General features: G+C 44.2%; 2 protein-coding genes across 2 annotated transcripts in view; one reads left to right on the top strand and one right to left on the bottom strand.

Annotated features, from left to right (window-relative positions):
- The window catches only part of TMEM204 (transmembrane protein 204), a 29,426-nt gene extending 18,914 nt beyond the window's left edge, over positions 1-10,512 (bottom strand). Inside the window, exons 1-2 of the mRNA XM_070955245.1 lie at positions 9,971-10,512; positions 39-194 (exon numbers count right to left, since the gene is read on the bottom strand). Of these exons, the coding sequence (XP_070811346.1) occupies positions 39-194; positions 9,971-10,253 (439 nt within the window). The 5' untranslated portion in view covers positions 10,254-10,512. The remainder of the gene's footprint in view (positions 1-38; positions 195-9,970) is intronic.
- The window catches only part of IFT140 (intraflagellar transport 140), a 91,036-nt gene that overhangs the window by 56,148 nt on the left and 17,759 nt on the right, over positions 1-17,129 (top strand). The window lies entirely within an intron of this gene.

The following is a 17,129-nucleotide window of genomic DNA, read 5'->3' as shown; positions in this document are numbered from 1 at the left end:
CGAGGCAGTTTTCAGCTTTTGCAACCGAAGGTACTTACTGGCAAGCTGGAAGACGGCAGCGATGGCTTCTTCCCACCATTGGGTATCCTGGGAAATGATGGGCAGTTCTACCAATCCCAACACGAAGAGGAGCTGCCCGGCTGTCAAGGCGACGGTGGCAATCAAATTGCAGGCACGCATCATATCGAATTGCACTGAAACAATGGTGAGAAAGGAACCTGTTAGTTAGCAGGAGTGGGACTTTCCCATTTTTTTAAACTCAAAAGGGTGATCTGAAAATCAGGACCTAGATGCAGGTAGTCCTCGACTTACAACAGCTCGTTTAGCAACCGTTCGAAGTTACGACGGCCCTGAAAAAAGTGACTTACGACCTTTTTTCACACTGAACGACCGTTGCGGCGTTCGCACCGGTCACACGATTTCCATTCGGCAACTGATTCACATTTATGACAGTCGCAGTGTCCCGGGGAGGCCACGTGATCCCCTTTTGCGACCTTCCGATGGACAAAGTCAACGGGGAAGCCAGATTCACTTAACAAGCGTGTGACTTCATGACTGCAATGATTCAGTTGCACAAAAGGCGGTAAAATGGGGGCAGAACTCATTTTAACAACTGTCTTGCTTAGCGGTGGAAATTTTGGGCTAGATTGTGATCGTCGTAAGTTGAGGGCTGCCTGTGTGGTGAAACCAGTCAGCACTGATCTGATTTTTGGGGACAAATTCAAAGGGCTATGCGCTACCCACAGGTCTTTCAAACGTGCCCATCGGCAGGCCACAATGTGCCAACAACATCAGTTTGTGTTGGTATCCTCTGACTTCCAACAAATGGGATGGATTGACAGTAAGAAGAGCGGAGGTGACATAACAAACCTCCAGAATACTACAAAGACCCTAGAATAAACAATTCGATCTATAAGTAAATCAGTACAAACATTTATAATGTTATACGACTTTGGCAACTGAACGACGACGACGACAACATCATCCGATCGCCTAGGCAGACTAGTCAGGCATTATTTATTTATTTATTTATTTATTGGACTTCCTAAAAGCCCCCGTTGTACTTTTGGGAATCCTGTCCATGCCTTGAGAAGCATGAACATGCAATCTCCGAAAGGATAATACTCGTGTTTATTTTGCAAACGAGACATTTGTAAGGCGAGCTTCCAGGCATTGTTCCAGAGGTTGGACGCCTCCTGTCTGAAATCTCACACGTGCGTTTCTGTTATCATCATTTCTATCCCTCATGTTGCTCGCCGTTGGGACTTCAGGGGGCTAATTTAAGAAATTGGAAGTGGACTGAATCAATCATCTATAACCAGAGGTGGGTTTCGTATAATTTTACCACCGGTTCGCCGCACACCAAAAATGTGAGCATGCACACCTTCCATGCATGTGGTTTGCTCGAGCGTGCGACTTGCACGCATGTATGTGGCTTAGAAAACTTGGCTAAATAGGATGGAATAGCGTGGGGGCAGGCCTACTCACAGGTTACCACTTACCGGTTCACCCAAACTGTTCCGAACCGGCTGAATACCCCCGTCTATAACCATCAGGGGTGGGTTCTACTTACCTTTACTACCGGTTTGCAACAGGGACGCGCACGCACGCTTCTGCACATACGCAGAAGCTTTTGCACATGCGCAGAAGCTTCCTGATGACGTCAGGGTCGGTGGGTGGAGGCTCCTGCCGGTTTTACTACCACTTCTATAGAACCGGTCCTAACCGGGGGCAACCCACCACTGATAACCATGTATAAATGAATCGTCTATAATCCCTCATAACAAAGGAAGGAATCATCTCACGTAAACATTTCATTTGTTTTGAAACAAAATCATTGGTACACGGTTAAGTATTTTCACAATCCATATTGCATTATTGGGGTGATATTTCTTAACAGAAGCCTAGTTTGATTATCAATAGGTTGTTCCATGGGGTGGGGGGGAATTCCATGGAGAAGATTGGGAAACTTTACCCCCCAGGAGCCAAAGGACACATGCAAATGTCCGTGTGTGTTAGGCACGTCAGTTCAGTAAGGAGACTTCTGTTACAGAAGGCAGCCAAAAAAGCCAATCCTAGGTTGCATTAACAGAGGAGTAGAATCAAGATCACATGAAGTGTTAATAGTTGTTAGTTGCAAAGTCATGTCCGACCCATTGCAACCCCATGGACAACGTTCCTCTGGAGTCCATTTAAGCTCACGCCGACTGCTTCAGTGACTCCATCCAGCCACCTCATTCTCTGTCATCCCCTTCTTCTTTTGCCCTCCATTGTTTCCAGCATTAGGCTCTTCTCCAGCGAGTCCTTCCTTCTCATTAGGTGGCCAAAGTATTTGAGTTTCATCCTCAGGATCTGGCCTTCTAAAGAGCAGTCAGGGTTGATCTCCTCTAGGACTGACTGGTTGGATCGCCTTGCAGTGCAAGGGACTCTCAGGAGTCTTCTCCAGCACCAGAGTTCAAAGGCCTCCATTCTTTGGCGCTCAGCCTTCCTTATGGTCCAACTACAACTTAAATACTTATAGTTAACTGAACCATGGCTTACTTAACCTAGCATAGAGTTCAAAGGAAGTGTGAGTAGCACTTTATAAAGCCTTAGTAACACCACACTTAGATACTGCATCTAGTTTTGGTCACCATGTTCTAGAAAAGATGTAGAGACTCTGCAAAGAGTGCAGAGAAGAGCAACCAAGATAATTAGGGGGCTGGAGGCTAAAGCATATGAAGAACGGTTGCAGGAATTGGATACGTCTAGAAAAGTGGGGGAAAAAAAGGACCAGAGGGTGACATGATAGCAGCGTTCCAATATTTGAGGGGCTGCCACAAAGAAGAAGGGTGGTCAACCTATTTTCCAAAGCGGCAGAAAGCAAGACGGGAAACAATGGATGGAAACTAACCAAAGAGGGAACCAACCTAGAAGGAGAAATTTCCTGACAGTGAGAACAATCAATCTGTGACTGAAGTTGTAGGTGCTCCATCCCTGGAGGTTTTTAAGAAGAGACTGGACAGCCAGATGGCTTTAATGTTTTTAATTTTTAATTTAATTTTTAATCTTTAATGTGTTTAATTTTTAAGTGTTTTTATAGTGATTTTTTGATTGTATTGTGAGCCGCCCTGGGTCTTCGAAGAGGGGCGGCATATAAATCAATCAATCAATCAATCAATCAATCAATCAAATAAATAAATAAATAAATAAATAAATAAATAAATAAATAAATAAATAAAATGGCAAGCCTGGTGGCTCAGCAGACTAAAAGCACTGTTATTAACATCAAGCTGCCTGCAATTACTGCAAGTTCAAATCTCACCAGGCTCAAGGTTGACTCAGCCTTCCATCCTTTCTAAGGTAGGTGAAATGAGGACCCAGATTGTGGGGGCAATAAGCTGACTTTGTATAAAATATACAAAAAATATGAAGGCTATTGTTTAACGCATTGTAAGCCGCCGTGAGTCTCCTGAGAAGGGCGGCATATAAATCAATTAAAAAAAAAAAAAAAAAGCATGCCAGAAGTGGCACGCAGCGCCCTCTCTGATGGCACTAAAGCCATCGCCTCAGTTCAGCTCTGCTGCGCATGCGCGCATGCCTCCTACTGGCCAGCTGGTCTTCAGGTCTCTGCCAGGGGTCGGGGCACATGTGGGGGGCATGCGTGTACATGCAGAGGCATATGTGGGGGGGGGTGCACAGGGAGCAGGGCGCGTGCAGGGGGCCGTGCCACATTGCATTTTTGGGGTTCCGGCGCACACGCAGGGATTCGAGCTTGCACGCAGATTCGAGCGTGCCCATGCTTGCGCTTTGGACACTCGGTCCGGAAAAGGTTAGCCATCACTGGTATAGGGTCTCCTGCTTCAGCAGGGGGTTGGACTAGAAGACCTCCAAGGTCCCTTCCACCTCTTATTCTGAACAGGATGGCTTAATCTCTCTGCTTCAAAAGCACTTAATGCCGCTTATAAGGATATATCGAGGCTCTTACATGAGAGCAGTGGCAGCTGCTAGGCCTATTCCTAGGCCGAAATAGCTGTGGGCTCCTAAATCAGTCAGCCTGTTTTCCTGACCTAAATTGGCTTTTTCCCCCACAAGAGGAAAGTGTGTATGTGTGCAATGCTTGAACACAAGCCAGGAATGTGTAAACATGGAGACACACAAGAGTTATCAGATGTAGTAGTTGAATTAAACGTTCTGTTTTCATATGACATTTTTCTTTTCTTGGATTGATCCATGGTTGGTCTACTGGGGTAGGGTGGGGGCTGTCGAAGAGCTCAATAAAGCCTGACTAGGTGGCTCAGTGGCTAAGACCCTGAGCTTGTCGATCAGAAAGGTTGGCAGTTCGGCGTGTTCGAATCCCTAGTACAGGTCTCCTGCGTGAGCAGGGGGTTGGACTAGATGACCTCCAAAGTCCCTTCCAACTCTGTTACTGTTAAAGAAAAAGAACCCAAGATGAGCTACTTAAAGAAAAAGAAAAAAATCTGGGCTCATCCAAAATTTGAGCCCTTGCAGGAGGACCAGTTTTGGTCTTAGAAAGTTGTGGGTTTTTTTTTTTTGTTTTTTGTTTCCTTTTCGGTCTAAGAAGACAGGAACCTCCAAGAACTTTTAAAGTTTTGGAGAACTCCTCTGGGTCGGTTTTTTTTTTTTTTTTTTTTTTTTTTTTTGGCCTGGCTGTTTTCCAAAGTCTCCGAGACGTGATTAATAAATCCCAGCATTTATCTGGTCTGCTGCCTCTGTAAACATTTCTTTCTTTCCCATTCCCACACAGAGCAGGCTGTGCCTTTGGCCTGGCTCCCCCTCTCCTCTCCCCTCCCCTCCTCCCCCCCATCACTTCATCTGGGAAACGTACTTCTGTAAATCATATAATTCAACTGGACAGGTGTTTATATTTAGCACTCCCTGCAGATCACGTAGGCCCTCTTCGCTCCGCACCACTCCCCTCTTCGTGAACGCTTGACCCAAAGAGCTATAATAAGGCCGGCCTTGCCTTGCCTTGCCTCACTGCTCCTCCTCGCCCAGTCTGTAGGAAACCAGCTTTCCATCCCCTGCTTCTTTCCTGTGTCTTTTGAAAGAAACTTTCACGCCCTTGGCTCCTGGACTCATTTTTATTTTTTTTAAATCGTGCGGCTGCTGCTTTCAAAATGATCCCCAGTACCAGTAGCCCTCGACCTACGACCACAATTGAGCCCATTGAGTTTATTTGTTTAATTTATTTATTTATTTATTTATTTATTTATTTATTTATTTATTTGTCTTATTTATTTATTTGTCATATTTATTTATTTGTCTTATTTATTCGTCTTATTTATTTGTCATATTTATTTATTTGTCTTATTTATTTGTCTTATTTATTTATTTGTCATATTTATTTGTTTGTTTGTCTTATTTATTTATTTATTTATTTGTTTGTTTGTTTGTCATATTTCTATGCCGCCCACTCTCCAAGGACTCTGGGCGGCTTACACCAAAGACAGTATACTAAATAGCATCTTGCCCCCTAACAATCCGGGTCCTCATTTTACCCACCTTGGAAGGATGGAAGGCTGAGTCAACCTTGAGCCTGGTGAGATTTGATCCGTTGATCTGCTGAACTAGCAGTCAGCTGAAGTAGCGTGCAGGACAGTTTTTTCCCGAATGCCATCACTCCGCTAAACAAATAATTCCCTCAACACTGTCAAACTATTCATTAAGACTATTTGACTATTATTATTCTCTTCCTTACTAGTATCTATCTCTTCCCACTTATGACTGTATGACTGTAATTTTGTTGCTGGTATCCTTACGATTTATATTGACTGTTTCCCTATGACTACCATTAAGTGTTGTACCTTATGATTCTTGACAAATGTATCTTGTCTTTTTATGTACACTGAGAGCGTATGCACCAAAAACAAATTCCTTGTGTGTCCAATCACACTTGGCCAATAAAGAATTCAATTCAGTTCAGTTCTATCCTATCCTATCCTATCCTATCCTATCCTATCCTATCCTATCCTATCCTATCCTATCCTATCCTATCCTATCCTATCCTATCCTATCCTATCCCACTCCATTCCATTCCATTCCATTCCACTCTACTATATTCTTTCTATATTCTCTTCTCTTCTCTTCTCTTCTCTTCTCTTCTCTTCTCTTCTCGCAGAGCAACAATGGAGAAAAAGGTGTCATTTCCCCCTCCCCCACTCCCCAATTTCTGTGAAGCCTGATGGGACATGATGGGATGCAGAATAAGGGATGGAATTGACTCTTTAACAAAGTTCTAGCAGGATCCATTTTCCTTTTCCTTTCCGCCATCAACCGCAGACCCTGAACCAACTATTCTTCCCCTAACTAAGCGTCTTCCTATTCTCTTTCATTTGCTGTGATAGGAAACAGCTTTCTCTGGTTATTTCTCTTGAGTTGTAGCTAATCCCTCTATTTATAAAAATCATTCAGTAAAGGCACACACACATGCTTCTCAAACAATAGTGGCAATTCTTGAGTAGAATTCTTGAGTTGAGAGGATGGCCCTGTGCCAATCTAATGGGGCCAAAATCAGGATTAAAGGAATTTTTCCAGCCATGAGAACTGCACCAAAAACTACAAAAATACAGATGACTTTCTCTCTGTCTGTCTCTCTCTCTCTCGCTCGCTCGCTCTATCTGTCTCTCTGTCTCTCTCTGTCTCTCTCTCTGTCTCTCTCTCTGTCTCTCTCTCTCTTTTTGTCTGTCTGTCTGTCTCTCGTCTCTGTCTGTCTGTCTGTCTGTCTGTCTCTCTCTCTCTCTCTCTCTCTCTCTCTCTCTCTCTGTGACTCTGTCTCCATCTGTACTCTTGTCTAAATTGCCTGATGTCAGCACAATTAGGCCTCACCTTATGACCACAATTGAGCCCCATATTTCTGTTGCTAAGCAAGACAGTTCTTAAGTGAATGTTTCCCCGTTTTAAGACCTTCCTTGCCACAGTTGTTAAGTGAATCACTGCAGTTGTTAAGTTAGCAACACGGTTGTGAAGTGAATCTGGCTTCCCCATTGACTTTGCTCGTCAGAAGGTTGCAAAAGGGGATCACATGATCAACAGTCATAAGTACATGCCAGTTGCCAAGACATCTAAATTCCCTCAGTTTCATCCTGGCTACTCTTAAAGCAAGTCTCTTGATGTCTATGGAGATCAGGTCATGGTTGTCCCAAAGGTGCTTTTTTTCAAGAGATAACTGGACTTTCTGGTTTTTCTTTGAAGATGTTTCGCTTCTCAGAGCTGAAGAAGCTTCGTGGATGAGAAGCGAAACGCCTTCAAAGAAAAAACAGAAAGTCCAGTTGCCTCTTGAAAAAAAGCACCATTGGGAAAAATTGTTTTGTAACCAATGGGTTTCCGTAACATTTTCTTTCTCCTGAGCCAGTTCATTCTTTCAGGCTGGATCTCTGGTCCCGGTGACCGACCCAAATTCAATCTCGCATCATTATCCTTCTACAGTTACAAGATTCCACATTCTACATTTACAAGGTTCTACATTTAGGGAAGATAAACAAAATGCACAGGTACCGTATATATGGTACCTTGCTCAATAGTAGTAACTGAGAGGGATCTTGGAGTCCTAGTGCAAAACCATTTAGATATGAGCCAGCCATGTGTAGCAGCTGCCAAAAAAGCCAACACAGTTCTGGGCTGCATAAACAGAGGGATAGAATCAAGATCACGTGAAGTGTTAATACCACTTCGCCAAAATAGTCTTACAAAATAGTTTCTCACTAATGAAGGCAAATATACGTGGCCCAGGATAGAATAGAGTTGGAAAGGACCTTTGAGGTCTTCTAGTCCCACCCCCTGCTTAGGCAGGAAACCCTACACGACTTCAGACAAATGGTTACCCAACATCTTCTTAAAAACCTCCAGTGTTGGAGCATTCACAACTTCTGCAGGCAAGTTGTTCCATTTATTAATTGTTCTGTCAGGAAATTTCTCCTTAGTTCTAAGTTGCTTCTCTCCTTGATTAGTTTCCATCCATTGTGTCTTGTCCTGCCCTCAGATGCTTTGGAGAATAGTTTGACTCCCTCTTCTTTGTGGCAGCCCCTGAGATATTGGAACACTGGTATCATGTCTCCCCTAGTCCTTCTCTTCATCAAACTAGACATACCAAACCAAACCACAAAACCAAACCACATAGCAGAGAATTCCATCTCTGAAACAGATTTGGCCGTGATAGAAAGTTGGGAAGGATCTACTTCCTAGATTTGGAAAGGTCTGTTTTCGGAAATAGCTGGAATGCAAGTGGGGATGGGGAAATTCCCAGATAGTTCCCAGGCAGCAGATAACATGGATGTCCTAAAATTTTTGAGGAAGCATAGTCCACGAGGGACAGGTAATAATGGACGAAATGGACCAAAGAATTCGACCGTCTGGAAAGAAACTTCCTATAATTCCTCTTCGAATTGACTTCCCTAGAAATTTTCTCACACCTTGCCAAGTATTGCCACCTAGTGAACTGGAAATAGCACAACATAAGGTCAAACTTCCCGTGTCACGGAGCCGAGTATAGTTATTCTCTAGTTTCCTTTTTTTTTTTTTTAAAGAATTAATATACAGTTGAGAAGTCTGTAGCCTGCAGCAGATTTACAAAAGGAAGAGGGTTCGGGGGTTGTGGGGAAGAGTTTCGTAAACGGTTGTTCTGTCATATTTGTTTTTTCCTGCAAAAATGACCCCTTTTATCATCTCCCCACCAGGAAGATTTTGCAAGGAGAGGTCTTTAGTTTGCTTTTTAACCAAGAGTTTGTTTGGACCGAGGTAGGAATTGAGACAATCACACAGAGCAGGGGTCTCCAACCTTGGTAACTTTAAAACTTGTGGACTTTAATTCCCAGAATCCCTCAGCCAGCTTGGCTTTAAAACTTTGCACAAGTTTTAAAGCTGCCAAGGTTGGAGACCCCTGACACAGAGGTTTCACCTTGTCTCCATGGTACCCATCTTAACAGTGCCACATTTCGATTGCAAGCCTAAAAGGAAAACAAGCTTAACATCACAGAAATTAAGGATGAGGGAATCATCTAGCCTGCTGTTTCTCAACCTTGTCGACTTTTAAGTTGCGTTGGGCTTCAGCTCCCAGAATTCCTCAAGCAGAGCATCAGGAATCAGAGAAGCAGGAATCAGCTACTACATTAAATCTTCCACCAAAGCTATTGCAGATGGCTTTCAGTCAAAATAGATGCTGGCCTTGTTTTGCAAACCGGTTTATTTTATCTATAACCTCGAATACGGCTTTTACGCTGCCTCCTGTATTTTCTGCGCTTTTCTGTATCTCTTATAGCCCAAATGTGTTATTTTTCTGGATGAAGAGCGAGCAAAGGCTCTAGCCCTCAGCCCTTTCCAGATTGAGCCCCAATGAGAGCAAATGAAAGAGCCTTGGTGGCGCAGCAGACTAAAGTGCTGTTAAGTAGCACCAGCTGCCTGCAATTACTGCAAGTTCAAATCTCACCAGGCTCAAGGTTGACTCAGCCTTCCATCCTTCCGAGGTAGGTAAAATGAGGACCCGGATTGTGGGGGCAATAAGCTGACTTTGTATAAAAAAGAACACCGCTTGGGGGGGGCAAAAGCCCTACTAAGCAGGTATATACAAAAGTATGAAGGCTATTGCTTAACGCATTGTAAGCCGCCCTGAGTCTCCGGAGAAGGGTGGCATATAAATCGAACCAATCAATCAATCAATCAATATTTCACAAGCTGCCTTTTAATTTTTCAGATGCCGCTTTACCTTAGCGAAGTTTTCTGCATCTCTTTGGAGATGCTTAATCACCTGGGTCACGATTGTCTCAAAAGGTGCTTTTCCAAAAGGCAACTGGACTTTCTTGGGGGGGGGGTTGCTTGAAAACCTTTCAAGAAGCTGCTTCTTCAGTTCTTCAGCAAGAAAATGTTTTGAAGGGGAAACCCACCCCCCTCCCCAGAAAGTCCAGGTGTCTTTTGAAAAGACGCGCATCACGGACCATTTTTTAAGTCAAGAGGGAGGACGAGAAACGAGACTTACGTTTGACAGTATTTCGGGATTCCTGGAAACCAGCTGGCTCTGACCCCCAGCCCAAGGCTTCACATTCGTGCTGCTCCACCCCTTGCCCATGCTTGGCACCTGCGCCCGCACCTCCTTTCCCCTTCTCCGCCAGCCAGCACATCTTCCACAGCCCCACGCTGCGTTTACGCCCATCCTCCAAGGTCTGGTACACCCAGTTGGGAGTAAAAGCAGCCGCGTTGTTGAGAATGAGGGAGACCAGAGCGACCAACACGGCTGTGGCGACCAGTTTCTGGACTGTCATATCTGAGGGTCACCCAGCAGCCGGCCGCCACTCTTAGTAGAAGATCCAAGCGTCCCCACGCTTCTCAATCAGCTGCAGTACATTGAATTCGCGCCCGTCGTCGGTGGAAGGCAGGTGCGTTCACGTTAGGTATGACTAGAGTACATCCCCATTCATTCTCAAAAGTCAGCTGCTGGGAAGGTCTTGGCTGCACAAAGAGCCACAAAGGAGACAGGACAACTCCATCCGAAGCCAAAGGCAAGAACCAGGCGTCCAGATTGCTTGTCTTCCCTCGGGGAGCGCTTTATCCGCCTTCCTCCCCTTTGAGTAGGACCAGGCTGGCGAAGAGTCGAACGTCCAAGAGGCACATTCTTTCCAAAACTCCCAGCTGGCAAAGGCTCGACGTAAGCAGTGTCTTCTACGCCGATCGAGTTGTCTTGGAAGTCTCTCCCCCCACAAAAAAATTGTCCCTATTAAAGGCTGTCCCGTCCCTTCAGCCTTCTGGAGCACGGCAGTGAGAAGAAGCTGGGACCTGCATAAGAAGCGCCCAGAGACCTCAGTTCTGCTGCCACCTGAATTTCAGAAGGGGTCCAAGAGGGCCTTGGGCTTCAGCGCTTTGCCGCCCAAGCAAATCCCAGAGAGCAAAAAAGAAAAGATTGCATCCCCCACTCCCCAAGGAATCCCTGCAAGATTGGAGTCTGTATTCCCAGGGGCTCTTCTTCCAACTGCTGGCTGCTCTTCCCTTGATGACGGAGCCCAGCAAACTGCCCCGAAGCAGGAAAACAGAATCCTTTGCTGCAAGGAAGTTTGGTTTCCCTCCCGCCACCACCTCCCCTCCCTCCTATCTCTCCATGAAAAAGGAAACGGTTGTTTGTGCGGCCGGTTTTTTTGGTGAAAACTTCAGGGCGTAGCCGACTGCAAAACCGACAAGAGCCACTGCCACGGCCGTCCGATGTGAACAGGATGTGTTTCCTGAAAGGAAAAGTCAAAGACAGACTTCTAAAGTCCCGTCTCTTTCTCTCTCTCTCCCCTCCCTCCTCCCTTCCCCACTCACATCATCCCTCCCACCTCATTCCATGGCTGTCCTCCTTTTTCTCCCCTCCCCTGCTTCCCAGAAAGAAGATATTATCATTCGGTAATATTCTTATTTGGAAGAATCGGTTTGATGATAGTGGAGCCCTCAAGGATATCGTGGAAGAAAATAGATCTGGGGGGGGGGGGTGTATGGGTTTCCTTGGTGCTGTCTGAGTTTGGTGGTTTTATTTATTTATTTATTTATTTATTGGTTCGATTTATATGCCGCCCTTCTCTGGAGACTCAGGGCGGCTTACAATGTGTTAAGCAATAGCCTTCATACTTTTGTATATACCTGCTTAGTAGGGCTTTCGGGCCCCCTAAGCGATGTTCTTTTTTTTTAATACAAAGTCAGCTTATTGCCCCCACAATCTGGGTCCTCATTTTACCTACCTCGGAAGGGTGGAAGGCTGAGTCAACCTTGAGCCTGGTGAGATTTGAACTCACAGTAATTGCAGGCAGCTGGCAGCTAAGTGCTACTTAACAGCACTTGCAGGCAGGCGTTTCATGACTCCAAACTAGGTAACATCATCAGTGCTGGAAGGGAGTGGGATTTGCAAAGAGGAGGAAGGAGAAAAGGTGGAGGAAGAGGACTGTGGGGTCCTTGGTGCTCTCTGAGTTTGGTTGTTTCCTTGCAGATGTTTTATTACCCAGACTAGGTAACCCCATCAAAAAATAGATAGATCCTCCAAAATAGATCCTGCTCTGTTATTAATCCCTTTGGTTTGGGATTCAAAAGTTTTGGTCTCAACCCATCAAATCTAACTTGGGAGATTGAAGCACAAGAAATATGTGGTTCTCTTGCCAGGCGCACTCTTAGTTCAGTGCTAAGAATATTTCTGCTTTTTTTTTTTTCTTTTGCTTACTCCAACAAAAATAATCAGAATTGTTTTTCTTTTTCTGCACAATAATGCAATGGTTCGTTGGATGAGATGGAAGGATCCAGTAGGATTATACTTCCAGGAAAAAAATAGCATTTCGTAAATATATATATATATATATACGGTATTTGATTGCTTATTAGTAACCTACTGTATGACTATCATTAAGTGTTGTATCTTATGATTCTTGATGTATTCATTTTTCTTTATGTACACTGAGAGCATATGCCACCAAAGACAAATTCCTTGTGTGTCCAATCACACTTGGCCAATAAAGAATTCTGTTCTGTTCTGCTCTGCTCTGCTCTGTTCTGTTGTTCTGTTCTATTATTCTATTCTATTCTATTCTATTCTATTCTATTCTATTCTATTCTATTCTATTCTATTCTATTCCATTCCATTCCATTCCATTCCATTCCATTCCATTCCATTCCATTCCATTCCATTCCATTCCATTCCATTCTATTCTATTCTATTCTATTCTATTCTATTCCATTCCATTCCATTCCATTCCATTCCATATTTTCTATTCTATTCTATTCTATTCTATTCTATTCCATTCCATTCCATTCCATTCCATTCCATTCCATTCCATTCCATTCCACTCCACTCCATTCTACTCTACTATATTCTTTCTATATTCTGTTCTGTTCTGTTCTGTTCTGTTCTGTTCTGTTCTGTTGTTCTGTTCTGTTCTGTTCTGTTCTGTTCTGTTCTGTTCTACTCTACTCTACTCTACTCTACTCTACTCTACTCTACTCTACTCTATTCTATATATAAAGTCAGCCAGTTGGCCTTCATTCCCGTTGGGAGGACTAGAATTCACTGTCTCCTAGATTCTACATCAGGAGATGTTGAGTTCTAGTTCCACCAGCCACAGCCATGAAAACCAGATAGGTGACTTTCTCACTCTCTCTCAGCTCAACCCACCTCACGGGGTTATTGTTGCGGGGAAAATAGGAGGAGGAAGGAGCATTTGACCCAGAGGTGCTTTTTACAAGAGGCAACTGGACTTTCTGACTTTTTCTTTGAAGGCGTGTCGCTTCTCATCCAAGAAGCTTCTTCAGCCTCTTGAAAAAAAGCACCTTTGCGACAACCTTAACCTGGATGACTGAGAATCTCCATAGGCAAGGAGCATTTAAGTTATTTATAAAAATGTACCGTGTTTCCCTGAAAATAAGACCCTGTCTTATATTTGTTTTGAACCCTGAAATAAGCGCTTGGCCTTATTGCCATGCGCTCAAAAGCCCAATTGGGCTTATTATCACGGGATGTCTTATTTTGGGGAAAACAGGGTATCTATCAATCAATCAATCAATCAATCAACTATCTATCTATCTATCTATCATCTATCCATCAATCCATCCATCTGTCATCTATCTGTCTGTCTGTCCATCGGTCCATCATCATCTCTCTCATCTCTCTATATATATCCATCAATCCATCCGTCATCTATCTGTATCTATCTATCTATCTATCTATCTATCTATCTATCTATCTATCTATTTATCTACCTATCTATCTACCGTGCTTCCCCGAAAATAAGACCGTGTCTTACATTTTTTTTAAACCCTGAAACAAGCGCTTGGCCTTATTGCCACATGCTCAAAAGCCCGATTGGGCTTACTATCAGGGGATGTCTTATTTTGGGGGAAACAGGGTATAACCACGGGATATAAATGAATAAATTTCATAAGACAAAGTTGATGATTTGTAGAAGCAGCAGTCTTGCAAAGGCTCCCTAGGCATAATTTCCAGCTACTATTCAGTCAAAGACCTGACAATTAAGGCCTTGTCTCTGACACTCTTCTTCTTTTGTCAATTTCTGGGAATGGAGGGGGTGGGGGTTAGAGACCAATTGGGAATAATGCGTAGGCCTCCGGGATTTATTTTTTTTTAGAGCTCAGAAAACCTTGAAGTCCACCGAAGAGATCTTCGGTATGTCTTCCACCCTGCTGGTGATCCGACAGGATGAGCCTTTTCCTTCTCTTGTTCCTGTCTTCCCCTCGAGGGAAACAGGTGGGTTTGGGACGAAGTTGTTTGTCCTGTTTCGCTTTACAGAAAACCTTTTAGTTCTCTTTGCCCATTAAACAACAACAACAACAACAACAACAACATTATTATTATTATTATTATTATTATTATTATTATTATTATTATTTTTCTAAATTGAAACCTGAGCCCTGAAAATTAAGTTACCCATTCAGGTCACCGAGTCCTCTGTCCTTAACTTACAGCCATTCATTTAGGGACCATTCAAAGTTACGGCGGCACTGGGAAAAAAAGTGACTTTTTACACACTGACAACTGTTGCTGTTTCCCCACAATCACGTGATCAAAACTCAAATGCTTGGCAACCAGCGTAGATTTATGATGGTTGCAAGTGTCCCAAGATCCCACACCAAGAAGACTAACGACCAATCCTTTTGGAAATCTAGAAGTGTCCTTAGGTAAAGGTAAAGGTTCCCCTCGCACATATGTGCTAGTTCCCGACTCTAGGGGGCGGTGCTCATCTCCGTTTCAAAGCTGAAGAGCCAGCGCTGTCCGAAGACGTCTCCATGGTCATGTGGCCGGCATGACTCAACGCCAAAGGGGCATGGAACGCTGTTACCTTCCCACAAAGGTGGTCCCTATTTTTTTCTACTTGCATTTTTTTACCTGCTTTCAAGCTGCTAGGTTGGTAGAAGCTGGGACAAGTAAAGGGAGCAGCTCACCCCGTTACGCGGCACTAGGGATTTGAACCACTGAACTGCCAACCATCTTAGCCACTAAGTCACCGCGTCCCAACTGGCTCCTACATAAGCTGGTGGTAAATTAGCACTCCTGTTGACTGACAAGAGGACCATTTCGCAGGCTTCAATCATTTTCCTGGCTATTTTTGTACCTGCTCAGCCAACAATCTGAGTAGCTGCAAAATTGAACGCATGTCCTAAAAGGCTTTTCCCATTAAGATGGCTGAACTTGTCAAGAGGATCCACTTTCTTTGGCCGCAGAACCCTTTGTATAGAATGAACCCTTTAGAATGGCTTTTAATAAACTTTTCCCCTTTATTTGGCTTGGGAAATACACTGTCCAGCTCCCCCTTTCTGATTGACAAGCTCAGCATCTGAGCCACTGAGCCACCGCGTCCCCTTACTGCCTTACTTTTTATGAAGTTTTCCTCAACTCATTTCTTTCCAGATGTGTTAAAACAGCAATTCTCAAAATTCTTGACCAGCATAGTGAAGATAATGAGGTTGTGCCTTTGGCCAGGAATTCCGGAAGGTGGAATCTCAACAGATTAGGGCAGTGTTTCTCCAAGCTGTGGCAGCTTGAAGATGGCTGGACTTCAACTCCCAGAATTCCCCTGCCAGCATGGCGATCACATGACCATGGGATACTGCAACTGTTGTAAATATGTATGGATTGCCAAGTGCCCAAATTTTGATCACGTGACCGCAACGGTCATAATTGTGAGGACTGGTTGCAAGTCACTTTTTTCAGTGCCATTGTAACTTTGAAAGTTTCCTAAATGAATGGTCGTATGTTTGACTACCTGTAAACCCCTTTTTCTCTTCAGTGATCAGGAAAGAAACATCAGCTGCTCACCCGAGAATAAAATGTTTGTACATTCAGTCTAAAGTGACAAGTTTTGGTTCATTGTAGATGCAGCTTCAGAAGAACCACGGACAACTGGAGAACCTCCAACTCCAGCCCCGGAGTTGCTTATCAACGAAGTGAACGCAGACAATCCCTGGCTCTCGAGAAGACACGGAATATGTTGAGCTACTCTACCCAGGACAATTCTGGGAGTTAACATCCACCCATCTTCACGCTGCCAAACCTTGAGAGAAACACTGCTTTGTTGTTGTTGTTAGTTGCGAAGTCGTGTCCGACCCATTGCGACCCCATGGAAAACGTTCCTCCAGCCCTTCCTGTCCTCTACCATCCTCTGGAGTCCATTTAAGCTTCAGTGACTCCATCCAGCCACCTTGTTCTCTGCCGTCCCCTTCTTCTTTTACCCTCAATCGTTCCCAGCATTAGGCTCTTCTCCAGGGAGTCCTTCCTTCTCATTAGGTGGCCAAAGTATTTGAGTTTCCTCTTCAGGATCTGGCCTTTGAAAGAGCAGTCAGGGTTGATCTCCTCTAGGACTGACCAGTTTGATCGCATTGCCGTCCAAGGGACTCGCAGGAGTCTTCTCCAGCATCAGAGTTCAAAGGCCTCCATTCTTTGGCGCTCAGCCTTCCTTATAGTCCAACTTTCACAGCCATACATTGCAAGTGGGAAAGCCATCGCCTTGACTATATGCACTTTTGTTGGCAAGGTGATGTCTCTGCTTTTTAGTACGCTGTCTAGATTTGCCATAACTTTCCTCCCCAGGAGCAAGCGTCTTTTAATGTCTTGGCTGCAGTCCCCACATGGCTTTAATGGGTTCCAAACTGGGGAAGTTCTCCTTATGCATTGGGTGCTTACGCGTATGCCATTTTACGGGTTGATTTTGCGGTTCAAGATGCAGAATTCATACGGCAAAGAGGGTCAGCGTGCTCTTCTTTAAATGCAGAACAAAAGACAGCCATGTGCGCCCTTCCTCCACTGCATCTGGTATTCATTAGAAGAGCAAGCTGGAGTTGATGAAGGACAGATGTGAGGTAGAGTTCCAAAGATAAACTCAGGAAATTCTCCCAGTTTGATATAGGGGGAAGGGATGGACAGTTTATGGCTTTACATTTTTTTTCTCTCTCGCTCTCAAAAGCACCGAACGTAATATCTGAGTGAACACAATCATCCTTTGATGAGCCTGGGCAATGAAAAGAATGCCTGCTGAAGATCAAAACAAGTTCAAAAGTTGGATTCAGCCTTGGTCCTACTTAGAACAGACTCAACTGAAGCGAATGTAATAAGCGAGCCTGGCTAACTTAGATCCGTTGACTTAGTATTACGTCTCTGACCCTATGCCTTGGTT

Source organism: Pituophis catenifer, unplaced genomic scaffold (assembly GCF_029215685.1).
Source record: "Pituophis catenifer annectens isolate HBS135680 unplaced genomic scaffold, rPitCat1.0.hap2 SCAF_16, whole genome shotgun sequence".
In the NCBI taxonomy this organism is placed as follows: domain Eukaryota; kingdom Metazoa; phylum Chordata; class Lepidosauria; order Squamata; family Colubridae; genus Pituophis; species Pituophis catenifer.
The sequence above is the reverse complement of the archived record's forward strand: the minus strand, read 5'-3'. Positions and strand labels throughout refer to the sequence as shown.